Below are 19,147 nucleotides of genomic sequence, written 5' to 3'. Positions count from 1 at the left end.
GGCTGTCACAGGAAGGACTGGGTGTTAGAGGGAGTTTCCAGTGACACTTGGCAGTATTGGTCTCTTCCTCAGTAGCTGGGTAGGTTTCCACAGAACCATGGATACCACTGAAGAGAGCTTCTGGGAATGAAACTTGGGGGTGTTCTTACAGATGAAATCAGAACCCTTTTGGAAGTAAATGCACATGTAGGTAGCCTGAGAAGAAGCTGCTTTTACACATGGGGTAGTGTGTAGCATGACTGGGTGTTGCACAGGGCCTTCCATGCATGCCGGACGTGTGGGTGTCGCATCACGGATGTGAGCATGTGCACGGCCCAGTTCTGTGGCACCTGCGTTCTCAGCCTTGTGGTGGCAGTAATTTGGGTATCACTGAAATACCAGTTGGTATTTTATTTATTTATTTACTTTTTAATTTTTTTTAAATGTTTGTTTATTTTTGAGAGAGATAGAGACAGAATGCAAGTGGGTTGGGGCAGAGAGAGAGGGAGGCACAGAATCTGAAGCAGGCTCCAGGGCTCCCAGCTGTCAGCACAGAGCCTGATGCAGGGCTCGAACTCATGAGCTGTGAGATCATGACCTGAGCTGAAGTCGGACGCTCAACCAACTGAGCCACCTGGGTGCCCCTCCAGTTGGTATTTTAAACATACGTGGTAACATCTGTGCTCTTTTTTGTTTGTTTGTTAAATGAGATGATGCCTTTCATCTGAGGACCTTTCTTATCTTTGGTTTCATGGTGAATAATTTCTGAAAGTAGGAAATGATTTTGACCATAGTGTGCTGCCAGAGGTTATTTTTTTTAAGTTTTATTTATTTTTTTAAAGGTTTATTTATTTAGAGAGAGAGAGAATCCTAAGCAGGCTCCGTGCTGTCAGTACAGAGCTTGATGTGGGGCTCGATCCCAGAACCATGACGAGATCATGACCTGAAACAAAATCAAAAGTCAAATGCTTAACCGACTGAGCCACCCAGGTGTCTTGCTGTCAGCGTTTATTTTTTTTTTTAATTTTTCTTAATGTTTATTTATTATTTTTGAGAGACAGAGCATGAATGGGGAAAGGGCAGAGAGGGAGAGGGAGACACAGAATCCAAAGCAGGCTCCAGGCTCTGAGCTGTCAGCACAGAGCCCGACGTGGGGCTCAAACTCACGAACCATGAGATCATGACCTGAGCCAAAGTTAGTCGCTTAACTGACTGAGCCACCCAGGAGCCCCCAGTAGTTATTAATCAACATGAAACTGCAAGCTATGGTTCAATATACTCTTTTAATTTTTTTTTAATGTTTATTTATTATTGAGAGACAGACACAGTGCATGAGCAGGGGAGGGGCAGAGAGAGGGGGAAACACAGAATCATAAGTAGGCTCCAAGCTCTGAGCTGTCAGCACAGAGCCCAACACGGGGCTCGAACTCACAAACTGAGAGATCATGACCTGAGCCAAAGTCAGTCACCCAACCAACTGAGCCACCCAGGCACCACTCAATATACTCTTTTAGAAAAAATAAAATTAAAAAAAAATAGTGGCTAATATAATTTTTCAATTAAGTCCATTATCTATAATTTTTAACAGGCATGAAATAGTACAGTGGTGGCTAAACACAGAACTGATTGCTGTATGATACCAGGTTAGCCTCTAGATTCTTCAGTTGGGCCTATTTAATACCCTATCAAAAATAGAATTAATGATCTCTTTCTAACTAAAGAAGTGATGTGAGAAATGACAAAGAAATGTGCATTTTGTTCTACTGAAATATCATGGCTTAAATTTGTTATAAATAACGATGAAAGTGTGTTGACATTTACGTAGAATTTTTATTTCACAAAACTTTCCACATGTTATATTCATCTCTGTAATGTATCTGAGAAAAGAAGTAAAAAGTGTAATGTTTTTCTCACTTTTTTATGTGAAACTTGAGGTAGAGAAAGAATAGGACAATGGCTTGTGGTTATTTAGAGGTTAGGAGTTGAATGGGGAATTGGCTCTCCTGATTCAACCCTGGTTGCTACTGGGATAAAGCACCAGAGTAAGCAGTGGGTTGAGAAAAGCTTTTGAGGTCCAGAAAGGAATTCCAAGGTACCCTCAGTGAACAGAGGAAAAGCAGCTGCTCAAGGGAACAGACAGACCTCCCTGGGACAGAGCGATGAGTCCAGAATGACATAATCCCAGCAAACTCATACCCCACAGAAATTCAAAATCTATAGCAAAACTTTTTGTTGTTAAAACTATCAGACTTAGTCTTTGTTTTTTGTTTGTTTGGTTTTTTAATTGTTGTTGTTGTTTTTAGACTTAGTCTTTGTTTTAAGTCTTTGGATTTATGCTCAAGGAAAGGAGGCCTAAAGGCAAGGTCAGCCCATGTTGAAACGGCCCTTAGTGACCAGCCACAGCATGTACCAGGACCTCATAATTTGCCGTGATTTGCTAATCACCAACACATGATAAGTGACCTTTTTAGCTCTTTGGATCACCTTTCACAGGGTCTGAAAAGGATGAAAACTGTATTGAATATGAATGATTGAATTTGCAATCGGGAAAAAATAGATACCAGTTGGCATTAGACTTTCACCTTCAGAAAAAAACAAAGCGTTATAAACCTTTGCCATGGCTCACTCTAATTTGAGGAAATTCTACAGGGACAGTTTATTTATTTATTTATTTATTTAAATGTTTATTTTTGAGAGGGAGAGAGAGAGAGCAAGCAAGAGCGGGGAGGGGCAGAGAGAGACAGAGGATCCAAAGTGGATAGGAAGCGGCCTCTGCACTGATAGCAGAGTGTCTGATGTGGGGCTCGAACTCAGGAACCATGAGATCGTGACCTGAGCTGAAGTTGGCCACTTAACTGACTGAGCCACCCAGACATCCCCTGTAGGGACAGTTTATATGGCCACTATAAATATGGGTAGAAACTCAGATTATGATTGTTGGGGTAAGCCAGAGCGTTGTAGTAGAACTTCAGCGGTGAACAGACCCTCTGAATTATTAATGAATACACTTTGATAAAAACCACTGGGTTACAAAATCGTGCAACAAAATTAGGGATAAAGTTAAATTTTGGCCATTTACTCACCTGTCATGAATAATGTATTGATTGAATAATTGGGTGAAAGTTGAAGGGAGGAGACACTTGAGATGTGGGATCTCTTCCTGACTTTTACACGTTCAAGAGCATTTTGGGAGTGCCTCCTTTGTGCACGTACTATTCTAGAGCCTGCAGTGTATCCATTAATAAACGGAGAGCCCTATCCTTACGGAGCTTGCACTCTAGTAGGGGAAACATAACTAGCAATAAATATGTAAAATAAATAGAATGGTAGAAAATAACAAATCTTGTAGCAACAAGAAGAGAGCAGGGGAAGGGGCCTGATGATGAAGCACTGGACCGCAGGTGGTGTGGTCAGCGTGGCCTCCCTGGAAGGTGGAGTTTGAGTCAAGACCTGAAGGAACTGCCAGTCTTTACTGGAATGACTTTGGGAAGTCATTTGGATGCTTGGGTTCTTGGCTTACTTAAGTGAATATTTGTTTAATGGCTTCCAAATGGTGCCCCCTTGGAACCTGAGCAGTTTGCCCAAGAAGCACAATTAATTAACACGTTAGTGGATGGAGTGCCTAGTTTCTGGGAGGGCCTTTTATTTCCTTTCCCCCTTTGCTGTTATCACACTCTGGTGCAAGGAAAATGGTCTGAAGAGAAAGGAAGTCAGGTATAATGTCATCATTTTTAATGCTTATTTCTTGATCTCGTGACAGGTAGGGCACCAAACTGAAAGAACACCTTGTATCTTAGACACTGCAAAGGGCACGTCCCATGTGCCTTAGTCGGGGCTCCTGCTTTTCGTGCTTAGGAACCAGAACCCTGTTTTTCTGTGCTGGTCAGGTCATCTTCCTCTGTTCTCATCAGCACGTTTTGAGGTCACATGTGCTCTTACTAACTCCTTCATTTTACAAGTGGGGAAACTGAGTCAGAAACATGAAGAGATTTGCCTGATTTCACACACCCACACCAGCAGCCCGGTGGTGGGAGCGGGGGGCCTCAAACTCAGCTGTGCTTCTCTCATTTCACGCTCTGCCAGCTTGTGTGGTCCCAGATGGTGGTACAGTTTGTGTAAGTTGATTTAGGAGCATTATCCTTACAATTGATTCCTTTGAATGATTGGTAATTAACTCTTGTAAGAAAAATGAACCTTTTAGAACCTTCATATTTTGCTTTTGTTGTAAACCAGACAGCAGTGCATGTGGAGCCCTCAGGCTCTGTTTTTATCCCATTATGGCTGAGGGATTTCCTGTGTGTTTTGTACCTGAGATAACGAAGTTGACTGGTCATCACCGCTCGTTGGAGTGAAAGCTGCAGAAAATGCTCTGGGCGCCACAGCCAAATATAATTCTGTGGTCATGCCTCTTGAGTTTATATTGGTTTGTACGGTGGCGGGGGGATGGAGTGCATTTGGACCGTGGCCTGGGCCTTTACAAGTTCTTATTTGGCCTCTCTGAATTTCAGTGTTCTCACTTGGCAATGGGAAGAAGTCTGACTCTTTTTAGAGATATTTTGAGGCTTAAAGATCGTCCCTCTATGTCACTTGGCACCCGAGGGGCATTTGGAAAATGGAAGCTGCGGTTGGTATTGCTGCTCTTGTCAGTGGAACTTGTTCGGTGTTTGATGAACACACAATTTTATTCTTTGTGGCAGGATGCAACCCAGGAGAGCATTCCTATCATGTTGGTGGGAAACAAGGCTGATCTTCGTGACGCTGCTGCAGCAGAGGGACAAAAGTGTGTCCCAGGATACTTTGGAGAAAAGCTAGCCATGGTAAGGGTAGAAGTGGGTCTATTGGGATAGACTTTAGCAGTTCATGAGCTTTGTAGTTTATGGCCCTTCACTTTTGTCTACATTCACTTTAAGAGGTATTTTGGCAAACCTCCATCCTTTTTTAAAACTTTTTTTTAAGCGTTTATTTATTTTTGAGAGAGAGAGATACAGAGTGGGAGTCGGGGATGGGTAGAGAGAGGGAAACACACACTCTGAAGCAGGCTCCAGGCTCTGAGCTGTCAGCACGGAGCCCGATGTGGAGCTCGAACCCATGAATGGTGAGATCATGACCTGAGCCAAAGTCAGATGCTTAACCAACTGAGCCCCCCAGGCACCCCAACCTCCATCCTTTTTGATGGGTCTCCTGTCCTTATTCAGGCAGAACTCCGCTCACCTCCCTTCAATGGATGTAGTTGTACCAAGGATTTAAACCTCTCATGGAAGTAAAATGACCACTTGGTCATCCTCCAGTGGAGAACATTGACAAAGAGTAGCCAGAATTATCCTGCCTTCCTCCCCACTCTCTACCAGTTCCTGGACTCCTGTAGTTCTGGAATCAATGTCAAGGAAAAAGAAGGGTTTCCTGTTTAGAAAACATGGTTGAGTTCCAGAGGTTTACTGTGCCAAAGGGCAGTGTGTCACTTGGGTGGAAGAGCATTGGGAAACTCGTTTTTTTTTCTCTAAGATTTGTGCTTAGTTGAATAGTCTAAATTTGGTTATGCACTTGAATAGAGGATGAAGCCCATGTCTATCCAGCCTATTACCATGGGAAGTGTTTATTCTGCCATTATTACCAGTGTGTGAGAATGCTCCAGGGCCCTCTCACGACCTGTCCTTCCCCAACAAGGAATCAGAGGTACTTGGGTCGGATAAATTCATGCCCTAACAGTCTGATCTGATACTGTGGTCATTGTTGTCTGTCATCAGCACCATGGAAGGGCTGCCCTGTAGTATGGACATGCGGGCTTGAACAATGAGTTTCAGTGTCACTATTTTCAGTTGGAAAATATTTCTTGATTTAAATCTTGGAATTGTGAGCCTAACATGCTAAACATCAGAACCAGGCAGTGAAATACAGAGGGGATTCATTCAACACACACTTCATTGTATCCACTTCATTGTGTGCTGAGCAGAGACTAGAGCACAAAGCAGACAGTCCTTGTCTTCAGGTAGTTTATTTCTGGGGGAGATTTATGTAAAACTTACATAATGCGTGTGCCACATTGTCCCACACACCCCCTTGAGAGCACATCATTCCTGGCCATATGCCAGGTTTATTCCCATCTCACGATTTCTGAGTTCCCAAGGTTTGTTTACCTGTGTGTCTTGTGACCCCTACCCCTGTGCATCTGTGGAGGCAATCTCTGTTTCACCCCCTGACATCCTAGCTCTAGAACTCAGCAGCAGTGCTACCCATTTCCACTAGAATTTTGTGATTTTTATGCATTTTCTGTGGAATCCACAGGGGCTCATGGGTGAAGGTCCCACTGTGGAGTGGAATCTTTCCCCATTGTGTCGTTCTCTCTCTCCATGCTCCAGAGCAGCCATTACATCCTCCCCTTGTCCCACATGGACAGTGTTGCCCACACCCAGGCCTTTCCTGAGGGAAATTGTCTCCAGGCAAAGACACAAAAGTAACTTCATCCATTACACTTGTGGCAAGTGCAATGCAGGAAAACCACACAGGGCTGTGCAGCAACTTGTCAGGGTGAGACAACACTGAATCTTAACCTCCGGGGAGGATTACCTGAAAACCCCAAAGGGTGGTAGGAGTCAGCCTGCAGAAGGGGTTTGATGGGGGAAGGGCATAACCCAGGTAAGGGAAACAGCAGGTGCACAGGTCCTGAGGTAGGAGGGAATTTAGAACATTGGAGAAATGGAGGGAAGGTCAGGGTAATTGGAGCATTGTGAGTGAGGGAAGATGATGGCAGGTAAAGCTGGGGGGTGGGCTGGGACTGCATTGTCAGCCGTGGTGAAGCACTTGAGCGTTACTTGAGGAGGAATGAGAAGCATTGAAAGGTTTGAAGCAGGAGTATATGATCTGTGATCATATACATAACTGCTGGGACGTTGAATAATAGAGGCCTAGAAGATGTCCATTGGTTTTAGCAACATGGAGGTTGCTGAATCTTGATAGGAAAAGATGATAGTGTGAAGGGATGTGTGTTAGCTGCTGGCCCAAAGGACACATACTTTTGATGGACGTTTAATTCGTGAGTGGTTACCTTAAACTATCATTTTTACTTCTCTCAGATGATCTTTTAGAGAACATTTGTAGCAACTGCGATAGGAATGTGGGAAGAACCTTAAAACATGAAATTGTGTACAGTGCTTACTTTTAAGGCAAAATAAAATTCCTCTGACTAGAAACTGTTTCTGGCATAACTACATTCAGATTCACTCTTTCTTAAAGCATTGAAACTCTGAATCCAGTTTCTTGGCTATTAGCATCCTCAACAGAAGAGTATTTTTATTTTATTTGTTGGTTTTAAAAGCTAAAATTCCGGGAGACCTAAGAAAGAGACCTGAGAGAGAGAGAATTCTTCATTTAATTGTGTGTATTTCTTTTCTACAGACCTATGGGGCATTATTCTGTGAAACCAGCGCCAAAGATGGCTCGAATGTAGTGGAAGCTGTTCTCCATCTCGCTCGGTAAAGTGTTGCCTCATATTTGGAAAACTGGAAGTAGGATTGAATTTTCATGTAGTTGGTGCATATATCAAATTTCTTGACCATAACATGAATATACATTCAAAAACACAGTCTTGTATTTAGTAGTGGTGAGTGAAACAATTGAGCACAGATTTTATAAAAACTGGTAATGCTGCCTCTGCACTGTGAATGTTGGCAAAGTACCTTTACTGCCAAACAAAACAGGTGCATCTGAGGTGTTGTTGACATTTCTGCAAAATGTCACTGCAAAGCTAATAGTTGACTTGTATGAATCATTTCCAGGAACCAGATTTTAAACACAAGAGACTATTATGAAATTATCTATTATGACATTTTCCTGGGTAAAGGGAAAAAAAAAACCTCAACAAAGCAAATTGTATGTCATGCCAGTTGGAAGCACCTTGTTAAAATTATTAGTCAGATAATTACTAAGCTAAGGTAATGGTGTTAATAATAAATAACACTTTGGGATATAGATTAGAATGAAAATTATATCATTGAGGAACTTGAATATAAATGTGAGTGTTTTAATCCTTGGAGTAAATTTAATTTTTAGGAAATAACAATATTATCTGTTAGATCTCTCTTTTTTGCCTAGTTTTCTGCCACAAATGAAAAGATGATTCTTTACTGGCCTAAAGGAATTAAATATCCAAAAAAATTGGAAGGAAAGGAAAGGAAAAAAAGAAAAGAAAGTGTACATTAGCAAGATTCAGGCCAGTGATCTTTAATTACTGACAAAGCCATAATTTTAGTGTAATTTGTGTAGGTTTTTTTTCCTGGTCATTTGTGAGGTTTTACAAGAATCTTTTTTTAAAAATTTTTCAATGTTTTTATTTATTATTTTTGAGAGACAGAGACAGAGCACAAGCCCGGGAGGGGCAAAGAGAGAGGGAGACACAAAATCTGAAGCAGGCTCCAGGCTCTGAGCTGTTAGCTCAGAGCCTGACGTGGGGCTCAAACCTACCGACTGTGAAATCATAACCTGAGCTGAAGTTGGATGCCCAACCGGTTGAGCCACCCAGGCACCCCTACAAGAATCTTAATTTTATTAATTTTTTTTTTCAACGTTTATTTATTTTTGGGACAGAGAGAGACAGAGCATGAACGGGGGAGGGGCAGAGAGAGAGGGAGACACAGAATCGGAAACAGGCTCCAGGCTCTGAGCCACCAGCCCAGAGCCCGACGCGGGGCTCGAACTCACGGACCGCGAGATCGTGACCTGGCTGAAGTCGGACGCTTAACCGACTGCGCCACCCAGGCGCCCCAAGAATCTTAATTTTAGAAGGATAGTTGGCTTGCTAATATACATTGACAAGTAAAATACCTTGCAGTGTTTTAAGTGCTGCTTTTATATTGATGACTTGGTGTTTCTAGTGCTTACTAGCTGCTTCGACTGGGGCCTTGGGCAAGATCCTTGCCCTCACTTGAGAGAATCAGGAAATGGGCCCTAGGACTTTTTTTTTAAGACTATTTATTTATTTTGAGAGAGAGTGCGCAGGCACACACATGGGGTGAGGTTGGGGGTGGGGAGAGGCAGAGAAAGGAGAGAGAGACAGAGAGAGAGAGAGAGAGAGAGAGAGAGAGAATTCCAAACAGGTGCCACACTGTTAGCATAGAGCCTGGTGGGGCTCGATCTCATGAACCATGAGATCATGACCTGACCCAAAAATCAAGGGTCAGATGCTTAACTGACTGAGCCACTCAGCTGCCCCAGGAAATTAGCCCAGGATTTTAAATGGCCTGTCTTTAAAAATTATCTCCTTTGCTATCAGTCCAAGATAGAGAACCACCTTTCCCCACCACACTGGAAATCATCTTTGTTTAAAGCAAAAGCAGTGCTAACTTTGAGTGTGACCTAGAACAGGTAGAAAAAAGGTAAGCATTAAACATTTGTAGATTCAGGGGAATTACTTGGTTTTCTGCCTGTGAGTCACAGGGAGAATCATGGGCTAGTATTATATTTGTCAAACAAGAACCCAAGTAAAACCTTTGTAAGTTGGGTGAAATAAGTGACTTCGTGCACCTCTGTGTGCATAGGGGCCTCCAGCCATTTTGACCAAGGAAGGCTCACTCAGTAGAGGTGGTGAGAGATTCAGCGAAATGCACGAAAGATGGATTCATTGCTGAACTATTAGTTGTTTACACTTTTCCAGGTGGTCATATGGTGTTTCACTGCAGTATACCCGGGGATTCCAGGGTGGAGGTGATGCACTTGCTGGGCTCGATGGGTGTGGGAAGGGCCTGCCTGCAGGTCTGCAGAACATTGCAGGGCCCGAGGCTGACCTGGAACCCCAGGGGAGGTGGAGGGAGCCTTAGCTTTGGCAGTGGGGAGAAAAGGATGCTGTATGTCAGGCCCCCTGTGAGGCTGTCGTTTGCTGCCTAGCTTATTGGAAGACTGTAGTGTCAGGAGGCTCAAAGTCCGATCTTAAATCTGCCCTCGCACAGCCATGGAGTCTCCTCTCGGCCTCTCTAATCTGTAAAATGAGGAAGGAGCCTGGAGGAAACGACCCCCAAGGTCCTTCCGGTTCTGACAGTCCATGGTTCTGTGTATCATAGCCAGTAGTCCACTGAATCCCATAATCACTGTTTAATGCTGAATTGTCTTCACGGGGTCATATTAAAGTTAAATGACTCCAAATTGCCACAGTCACACCCAGAGCACAGAATCGATTCCCTTTATTGTATTGTAAAGATGGGAGAGGCTGTGAGCCGCCTGTGCCTTTTCCCCATCTGCTCCCGCCCGGCGCCCTGTTTACCATGCAGCATCCGCACAGCCATGTGCTTCTTTCCTTAGAACACCTGTGTGCAGAGGCATTTTGATAACGAGGTCACTTCTCGTGAATCACTTATCAAGGAGTTCTTTTATTGTTGTTATTGCATTGTGGCCTGGTGCAAGGCCTCTGGTTTAGTTACGTTAGCGATGTGTTAAATGTGAAAATTACAAGTAGGGCAAACATGTAAATGCTTGAATTTGCTTTCTATCCTGCCTTCAGATTTGCTTGTCAAAGTACCTGTGTCTTGAAATGGCAGAGTCACCACAGGTGAAATTATCATTTTTAAAAGTTTTTCATCCTTCAGAAAGCTATGCATCATCCAAAGCATGTCGCATTCTCGATTTGGATCTCACAAGATAATTCCTGTCGTGGCCCCTTTCACACTGTGTTACATCTTAAAACGTGTACTATAAGAGTTTATGAATTTGCACAGTCTGAACCAGAATTCTGTTTTGAAAGGTGGCCATAAATGTGTGGTTAACACCTGCAACTACTAATACTGCTTTTTCTGGAAACCTCTCAATCCCAGGAAAAGTTTCTCCTAGAAATGCAGTTTCCTTGTAATGCTGACGGGACATCTGTCACAATCATCATCCCTTGGCAGGTGAATTTGCCATACCAGGACCACAAGCTTTAAGCATTTTGCACTAGATTCAAGTTCCAGGGGCATTTAGTTGATCAATGGCCTGAAAATTGAAAAAAAAAAAAACCCACAAAAAATGCTTAGGTTGATATTATCAGTTCAGCCGAGGAGCTGAGCCTGTGGGTGTAAATCCATCCATGAGACTGACTCACCTAAAATGCAGCTGTTGGGCATGTGGTAGTTTTTGGAGAGATAGTCTAGTTTTCCCAGCCTTAACACTGTTGATTTCCTTAAAGTGGGACATGCCTGCATTTATGATGGATTAAAGAAACCCGAAGGCCAGATGAAAAATGTGGGTACATGTTTTTCCTCCTTAATATTTGTTTTCAGGTTCTATAATGTCTGTATTTTGTGAGCATTCAGCCCATGGAGGCCCGATACATGATTCAGTAAAGATACCGAGGAAATAAATATGAGACAGGCCATGTAATTTAACATGAGAGGAAGAGGGGCGCCTGGGTGGCTCAGTCGATTGAGCGTCCGACTTCAGCTCAGGTCATGATCCCGCGGTTCATGAGTTCAAGCCCTACATCGGGCTCTGTGCTGACAGCTCGGAGCCTAGAGCCTGCTTCAGATTCTGTGTCTCTCTGTCTCTTTGCCCCTCCCCTGCTCACATTGTCTCTCTCTCTCCCTCTCTCTCTCTTTCTCTTTCTCTCTCTCTCTCTCCCTGTCTCTGAAAACAAAAAAATAATAACATGAGAGGAAAAGAAGAAACATATGACCAGGCAGCCAGATGATTGTAGCTGATAGAGGCCATTGGAACCCCCAGAAGGAGAGACATGAGTTGTCTTGTGAAGGTGCTATGATTATTATACCCATTCTACAGATCAGAAAATGGAGAACTAGAGTGCTTGATCAACTTGCTCAAAGTGACACAGCCACTAAGTGGCATCATTGGGACTTGTCACGTGAATCTGAAGCATAGGCTTGTCACTTCAGTGTTGGCAGTCTCAGGATTGCATTCCACATTCTCTTCTTTACTCTCTCTCCACCTAATGCCTTCTGTCCCCAGTGTTTCTAGAACTATCTCTAGCTGGTGACTTCCACTTTCTGTATTTCTAACCTCCACTTCTTTTTAAAATTCCAAAACCACATCCCCAACCCATCAACAAGTAGAAATTCTGAAGGCATGACTGTATCCAACATGTCTAAACCCTCACAGCCTGGCCTCACCTACCTTTCTGGTGGCATCTCTTATCTTGCTTCCCAAAGGAGTGATAATCTGTGGACACAGTCAAACTTTATTTCTAGTTGTGGCCAGGCTCTTTTATGTTTCCTTGCCTTTATGCATGCTGTTCCCTGAACCTGGACTCTCCTTTCCTCATTAACTGAAGGCCAATCCCTGTCCTTTTTTTTTTTAAATTAAAAAAAAATTTTTTTTACATTTATTTATTTTTGAGAGAGAGACAGAGCACAGGTCGGGGAGGCGCAGAGAGAGAAGGAGACACAGAATCCGAAGCAGGCTCCAGGCTCCGAGCTGTCAGCACAGAGCCTGACATGGGGCTCAAACTCACAAACTGAGATCATGACCTGAGCCGAAGTCGGACGCTTAACCAACTGAGCCACCCAGGAACCCTTCAATCCTTGTCCTTTTAAGAGATCCCTCCATTGTCAAAGTCTCCATGAAGCTGTCTCCATAAAGTCTTCCTTTTCTGCAGGCCAGCACGACTGTGGTATACCCTTTGTATTCCCACAGCACACTGTGTGTGGGCATTAGCAGCTCTCTCAGGGCCTTGTAATGATTTGTTTAGACTTTCTCCCCTTCAAAGCTCACAGAGGGGGTCCCAGAGTTTGTTGAATGACCAAATGTCCGAGATGATGCAGTTGGAAGTTGTATCACTTTCCTGTTGTTGCTGTAATGAACTCCCACGAACGTAGTCCCTTAAGCAGTACAAATTTATCATGTTCCGCTTCTGGTGGTCAGAAGTCTGAAATGAGTCTCGTGGGCTGTTCTAGGTTGGCTCATGTTCCTTCCTTCTTATCCTGAGTCTTTGTTTCCTTACCTGTGGAGAGAGGATAATAGTACTCACCTGTCAACCTGTCAGGTTTGCATGTGTGTTTATGTTGTGTGCATGTGAATGTGCATTAAATAAGAAAAATGTAAAAATGTAAAGCCTAGCATTTATTAGCTGGCCTTCAGCAAGAATTAATTTCTTTCTCTTTTTTTCTTCCGCTGAGGCATCTTCTTTCCAATTCACAGTATAGTGGTTTTCGAAAGTGATTAGCACAAATGAGCACCTTTTGGAGTTGTGCTGACCAATTCGGACATTCCAGAAGTGTGGCTAACCCAAATTAAGATGTGCTGTAGGTATTAAGTATATGCTGGATTTTGAAGACAGTATAAAAATTATAAAATACTTCATTACTGTTTTTATTGATAATAAATGCTGAAATGACAATATATTTGCTATACTCATTTAAATCAAATATATTAATAAAATTAAATCTGCATATTTGTTTTTACATTTTTTGATGTGGTCTCTGATAAATTTAAAATAGCATATGTGGATTATATTCTATTTCTACTGAAATATATTGCTGTACTAGGAATACGCCAGTCCTTAGTAGTTTCAGGTGGGACTTCAGGGTCCCTGCATGTTTCACGAGCATCCCAAGGAATACACGTGGAAGGATCTTTTCCTAGGAGACTTTTGCAAGATTTTACAGATCTTTTGTCATTGTTGCCTCTAGCTGTTAATTCTAAGAGAAATTTAGGAAGATTTTTCTTTTTCTGGATTTTAACTTAAACATTCATCACGACATCCATGATCATGTATAATTAAAGAATGGTTATAAAGTTATCGTTGTTTTCATGAAGGTCAGCGAGCATGAGTCAGGGATGGAAGCCAGGTTCCAGAGTATTAAGGAGTGAGCTGTGCATGCAGGAGACAATAAAGTATATGAAACCACCAGAGAGAGCAAGAGTAGGCTGTGCGTGTGTGTGTGTGTGTGTGTACCTATGCACATGTGTGTGTGCCTGCCTTGTGCACGTGTGAGTGTGGCCTGGTGCTCAGAGCACAGCTCTGTGTCTCCTCCAGCTGCCTGACCGAAGGGAAATTTCTTAACCTTTTTTTTTTTTTGCCTTGGTTTCATCATATATCAAATGGGGCACAACAAATTCATATGGTCCTGGTGAGGATTAAGACAGTCAATACCTATAAAGCATTTACCACAAGGTCTGGGTGGCACACAGCAAATGCTCAGCAGTGTTGTTTTTATTTCTACAAAGCCATTTGTGGTTCGGTTTTGTACCTCGATAATTCATTCTCTCTCTCTTTCTTTCTCTCTTCCTATCTCCCTCCCTCCCTTTCCCCCTTCCCCCAGGGAAGTGAAAAAAAGAACTGATGAGGATGACAGCAAATCCATTACCAATCTGAGCGGGACCAGTTCCAAAAAGTCAACCCAGATGAAGAACTGTTGCAGTAGTTAAATCCCACACATCCTTGGCCTCTCAAGTCCCAGAGTGCTAAGTTTCCATGACCTGTTTGCTTCTTGCATAGTGGTACATCCTACAGACACTGCCTGTGGGAAGTTACAGTGTGGGAGTCTGAATCGTGCTCTAGATCTCTCTGGAGCCCTGGCTTCTTGCTATGTTTCAGTGAATGATTTGGGCCCCCTGGTTAAATATACTTGTCTTGTCCTTGCAGAGTCTCCAAGATAATGTGTAAAAAGTGATAAAAAAAAAAAAAGTCACCTGCTCAGATCAAAGCTGTAGAAGAAACTGACATAATTAGATTCATGTGTAGCTGACTTTGTAGATAATCCATGACAAAATTTTATTTCAAATATTCGATAGTAGAATATTAGTAAAAAGGGGTTACCATCCTAGCTTTACTGCTAACTAGCCTGTGGCCTGAGATCTGTCAGCAACCCACATTAGATCTGTTTCCTCATCTGTGAAACAAGCATCTTGGCCTTGCGGGCCTTGACCTCTCAGATTTTGTGCGCTGTAAGGAGCGGGAAGGAGCGTCTGCTGGCCCACAGTTAATAAGGACTCTGGTTGGTTGTACTTTTTAAATATTGGGGATATTGACTTTTCTCATTTCTGAAACAACAGAACTTGAGAAAAAACATGGTAATGTGTTAGGCTCCAGTGGAGACAGAAAAATCTATTTTTTTATATATATAAAGAAAAAAACATTTTTTTTTGACAAAGAGTTGGAAAAAATGGTACTGTAATCTCAGAATACTTACAAAATCCATGGTTTAGAGTCAATGTTAAAAATTCTAATGAAAACTTAGGAGGCCACATACTACTAAAAATGCAATGCCCAGGAAAGTTGTCACTCTTTACTTAAAAATATATACCAGTAAGTCATGACCATGGACTGGGGACACACAGGAACTGGGAGTGACTGCTAATGGGTATGTGGTTTCTTTGGGGGATGAGAATTTTCTGGAATTACATTGTGATAATGGTTGTACAACTGTGAATATACAAAATAACACTGAATTATATACTTTAAAATGGCTGAAGTTTATGGCATGTGAATTATACCTCATTAAAAAAAAAAAAAAACACTACCAGTAGAAACAATTTAACATTTTGACAAATGAAAATGTGCATGCTTGATTCCTACCTTCCCATGGTTTACAAACATAATCTCCAATACAGTGCAAATCCCTCAACTCCCTAGTTGCCAGCATTTGCTTCCTGAAATAATGAACAGTGATAGAAATGTGTGGTTTTGGAAACTCAACTCTTCAAAAGAGGAATTATCCTTAGGAATGGGAAGTCCAAGTCCTTTGTTGAATGTGACTAGTGACTCCTGCTCACCAACAGCTTGGTTGGCCTTGCTCTTCTAGAACCTGCAGTGCCTCCCAGATTTCTCCACCGAAATGTCGCTAGCAGCTGAGAGAGTCGACACCTGACCCTAGAGAGAAGCCTGGTTTTTGGTGTTTGGTTTTCAGTGGTCTTGAACCAATTAAGTTATTTCCAACCAGACGTTTGAACTTACCTTGGTTCGTATAGGTTAGGTCCAGGTTCCTGAAAAACTTAAAGAATAGTGGTTATTTATGGTATTATGTGAGCTAATAACGTTCCTTTTTGTTGAATTAAAAGAATCCCATGTAGCAGTTTTCTCCTGTTTATGATTTTTATGATCAAACCTTAAATTCCCTAGCTTCATTTTTTTTTAAATGAAAACTGACCAGATATGTTACACACACAGGTTATAAATAACCACAGCATCCTTTAGCTTTGAAAAGCTTGCCTTTTCTCTATTGACATCTAGCCCCCCCTCCCCCCTCCCCCCACTGGAAAGTTTGATCTATCCTCAGCAACTCTACCATGCATTTCTGTTGTGTGGTTTTGGTTGCAGAAAAAGAAGTTTATAGTTTTGACTGAAAAGAATGCCTTGCTTGTCAAATGAATGGAACAGGGCAGGGAGGTGGTTATTTTGGGACTATGGTGAGATGCAGATTTGGCCACTGCTGTTTGTCTCTGTGGCACCTTTTGGAGCCCAGGTTAGAAAGGATCTTCTGTGTTGACATAGGGGACACATGTTCAGGTGTCTGGTGCAGTTGCACAAAATTGTGTTAATATACATGTTGTGTTGCCTTTATTTATTTTCCCCCAAAGTGTCTCTCTGTGTTTGTATGACGGTCTGTACGTAGAGTATACCTTTGATACAGAAGTATTATCTTCGCTTTTGCCTCTGGATTGTATGGTTAGTACACCCATAGATTCGGAGATTACAAAGGCACCTTTAATAGACAAAGCAATCATCTTTATTTGAACCTAGATAAATATTTTGGCAATAAAATCCAAATTAGAGACTTATAGCTTTGGTTAGCAATCTTGTTTAAAGAAAAGCTACTTGAAAGTTCTTTCAGCTGCATTGGTGGGAAATCATAATTATTACTCACATTTGATTTCATGAAGGTGTTCTCAAAGTTACAGTGTATTTTTGGTAAGAAAAAAATATTTAATGTTTTTAACTTAGACTTATTGTGACACATTTGCATAGTCCTGTGCAGCTAACTCATCTTGACTCAATTTTTCCTTTGAGAGCTTTTAAAATCACAATTCTATTATGCTCCTTTTTTTATGCGTCCTGACACATTGGATAATATTTTAATTTCATCATGGAAAAGAATGTTGGATAAGGAGACATTTTTCACTGTTAACTTTTAGCCTCATGCATTTTCATAATTTATTTTTTCCACTTGCTGCTTTATATGACATATGTGACATTTGATTATTTAATACCAAATGTGATTTGCATAAACCCAAGTCATACAACCCTCTTGCTGAAGATAAAATTGAGGTTAAAAGATAAAGATTTATTTTCATATTTGTACAGTGATCGGCTTCAGAGTGAAGGCTTTTGTGGGCTTTTATTGTATATGTGTGTAAGAAATTTCATATGTATATATTAAGTAGGCCTCTGGGTATTGAATAATTGTTTCATGATTTTGATTTATATGGTTTACATTTTCATAGTATTGGCCATATTTCGTTTATACTGTTTATTTCTCTTCAAACCATTAATAATTATACCATAAAGTGTAATTTTTATAGCAATGCAAATGTCTAAGGAACTACAAATATTTTCTGCATTGTAAATTCAGTAAAGCACGCTTCTGTTGGCCTTTGGGGTGTTTCCTTCAGCTTTCCTGCAGGCATACCTAAATAACTTTAATTCTAGGATGTGCCTACATGAAATCATGCCTCTAAAACACTTGCCTTATCTGTCCTGGACAGCAGCTGGCTAGAGAAACAAATGAACACATGGTTTATTTGGTGCTACGGTACAGCCATGTCACCTTGGCCAGTGGGGCAGCACGTCAACCAGCTTGGGATGTGACAGCCAGGAATTGGGAGGCTTTGCAGGAAAATTTCAGGGCATGTTCTGGCCATCCTCATGACCTCAGGGGTTAGTGCCTTTCTCCGACACTCGTTCTGCTCCTTCCGTTCCCCACACTGCCTAGCAACTCCTGCTTGTCCTTGGGTTTTAGCAGAAACGTCACTTTCTTCAGGAGTCTTCCCTCTCAACCCCCTAAAATAGGATGAGCATAAAATAGGATGCTACTTGTGTAGCATCCGTTGGAACTGATTGGCATCCTTATTGCCCTTATACTTGTTTAACTAGACACATGCCCTGAGCCCTTTGCTGCTGCCTCCCTTCTGCTGCATGCAGTGCTTAAATAGGGGAGCAAATAACTAACTTTAAATAAGGCAGGCTTTGCAAAGGGTTTCTGCAGACATACACAGATGCACGTACACGATAGTCATGGACAGTGTAATCAAGAGGCAGCATATTTTATTTTCTATTTATTTTGAGAAAGAGCACTAACTGGCTAGAGGGGCAGAGGGAGAGAGGGAGAATATTAAGCAGGCTCCACGCTCAGCATGGAGCCGGATGCAGGGCTCCATCCCACGACCCTGGCATCATGACCTGAGCCGAAATCAAGAGTCATATGCTCATACTACTGAGCCACCTAGGAGCCCCAAGACAACATATGTTAATGGCCATAGGTCTGAGCTCTGCAGCCAGGCTGCTTGGGGATGAACCCAGCCTCATATACCTACTAGTGGGGTAACTGTGAACAAGGGGCTTAACCTCTGTGGACCCCAGCTGTTTCTTTGATAAAATAGTGATAAAAGTACTATTGTCACAGAAAGTTTATGAAGACTAAATGAGTTAGTGTATTTAAAGGGCTTGGAATACTACCTGGCACTTTTATCACCCTCACTTTGAAAGTTTTGAGGGGCGCCTTGGTGGCTTAGTCGGTTAAGTGTCTGACTCCATTTCGGCTTAGGTCAGGATCTCACAGGTTCATGAGGTGGAGCCCCATGTCAGGCTCTGCGCACTGTTTGAGATTTTCTGTCTCCTTCTCTCTCTGCCCCTCCCCCACTACTGTTCTCTCTCCTTTCTCTCGCTCTCTTTCAAAATTAAACCTTAAAAAAATTTACCAGATTACTTGGGGGATAGGGCATTGTAGAGGACTCACTTTGACATAAGTTCATTGATTACTTCCCATATATGTTCTTGGTATTTCGATGGACATGAAGTTGGGTATCACAGGGGATAGGCTACTGTGTAGATGAATTAAAAGAGGGGGAAATCATGGAGAGAAAGACGAAGATCTGAAAATTAAAATGGAAAATTGTGAATGGAGTCCTTACAGGTGTGGAACCTCCATTTATTAAAGTCTAATTGTATCAAATAGTTAAAGGGATGGAGAAAACCAGAGCTGTGATTGAGAGTGTGAATCTAAAAGACAGTAGACAATGGTGGTGGTTAATGATGTTC

General features: G+C 42.1%; 1 protein-coding gene across 1 annotated transcript in view; it reads left to right on the top strand.

Moving 5' to 3' along the window:
* The window catches only part of RASEF (RAS and EF-hand domain containing), a 76,925-nt gene extending 61,538 nt beyond the window's left edge, over window positions 1-15,387 (top strand). The window contains exons 15-17 of the mRNA XM_030294113.1: window positions 4,677-4,796; window positions 7,372-7,448; window positions 14,214-15,387. Of these exons, the coding sequence (XP_030149973.1) occupies window positions 4,677-4,796; window positions 7,372-7,448; window positions 14,214-14,319 (303 nt within the window). The 3' untranslated portion in view covers window positions 14,320-15,387. The remainder of the gene's footprint in view (window positions 1-4,676; window positions 4,797-7,371; window positions 7,449-14,213) is intronic.
* Window positions 15,388-19,147: the final 3,760 nt, after the last annotated feature.

Source organism: Lynx canadensis, chromosome D4 (assembly GCF_007474595.2).
Source record: "Lynx canadensis isolate LIC74 chromosome D4, mLynCan4.pri.v2, whole genome shotgun sequence".
NCBI lineage: Eukaryota > Metazoa > Chordata > Mammalia > Carnivora > Felidae > Lynx > Lynx canadensis.
The sequence above is the reverse complement of the archived record's forward strand: the minus strand, read 5'-3'. Positions and strand labels throughout refer to the sequence as shown.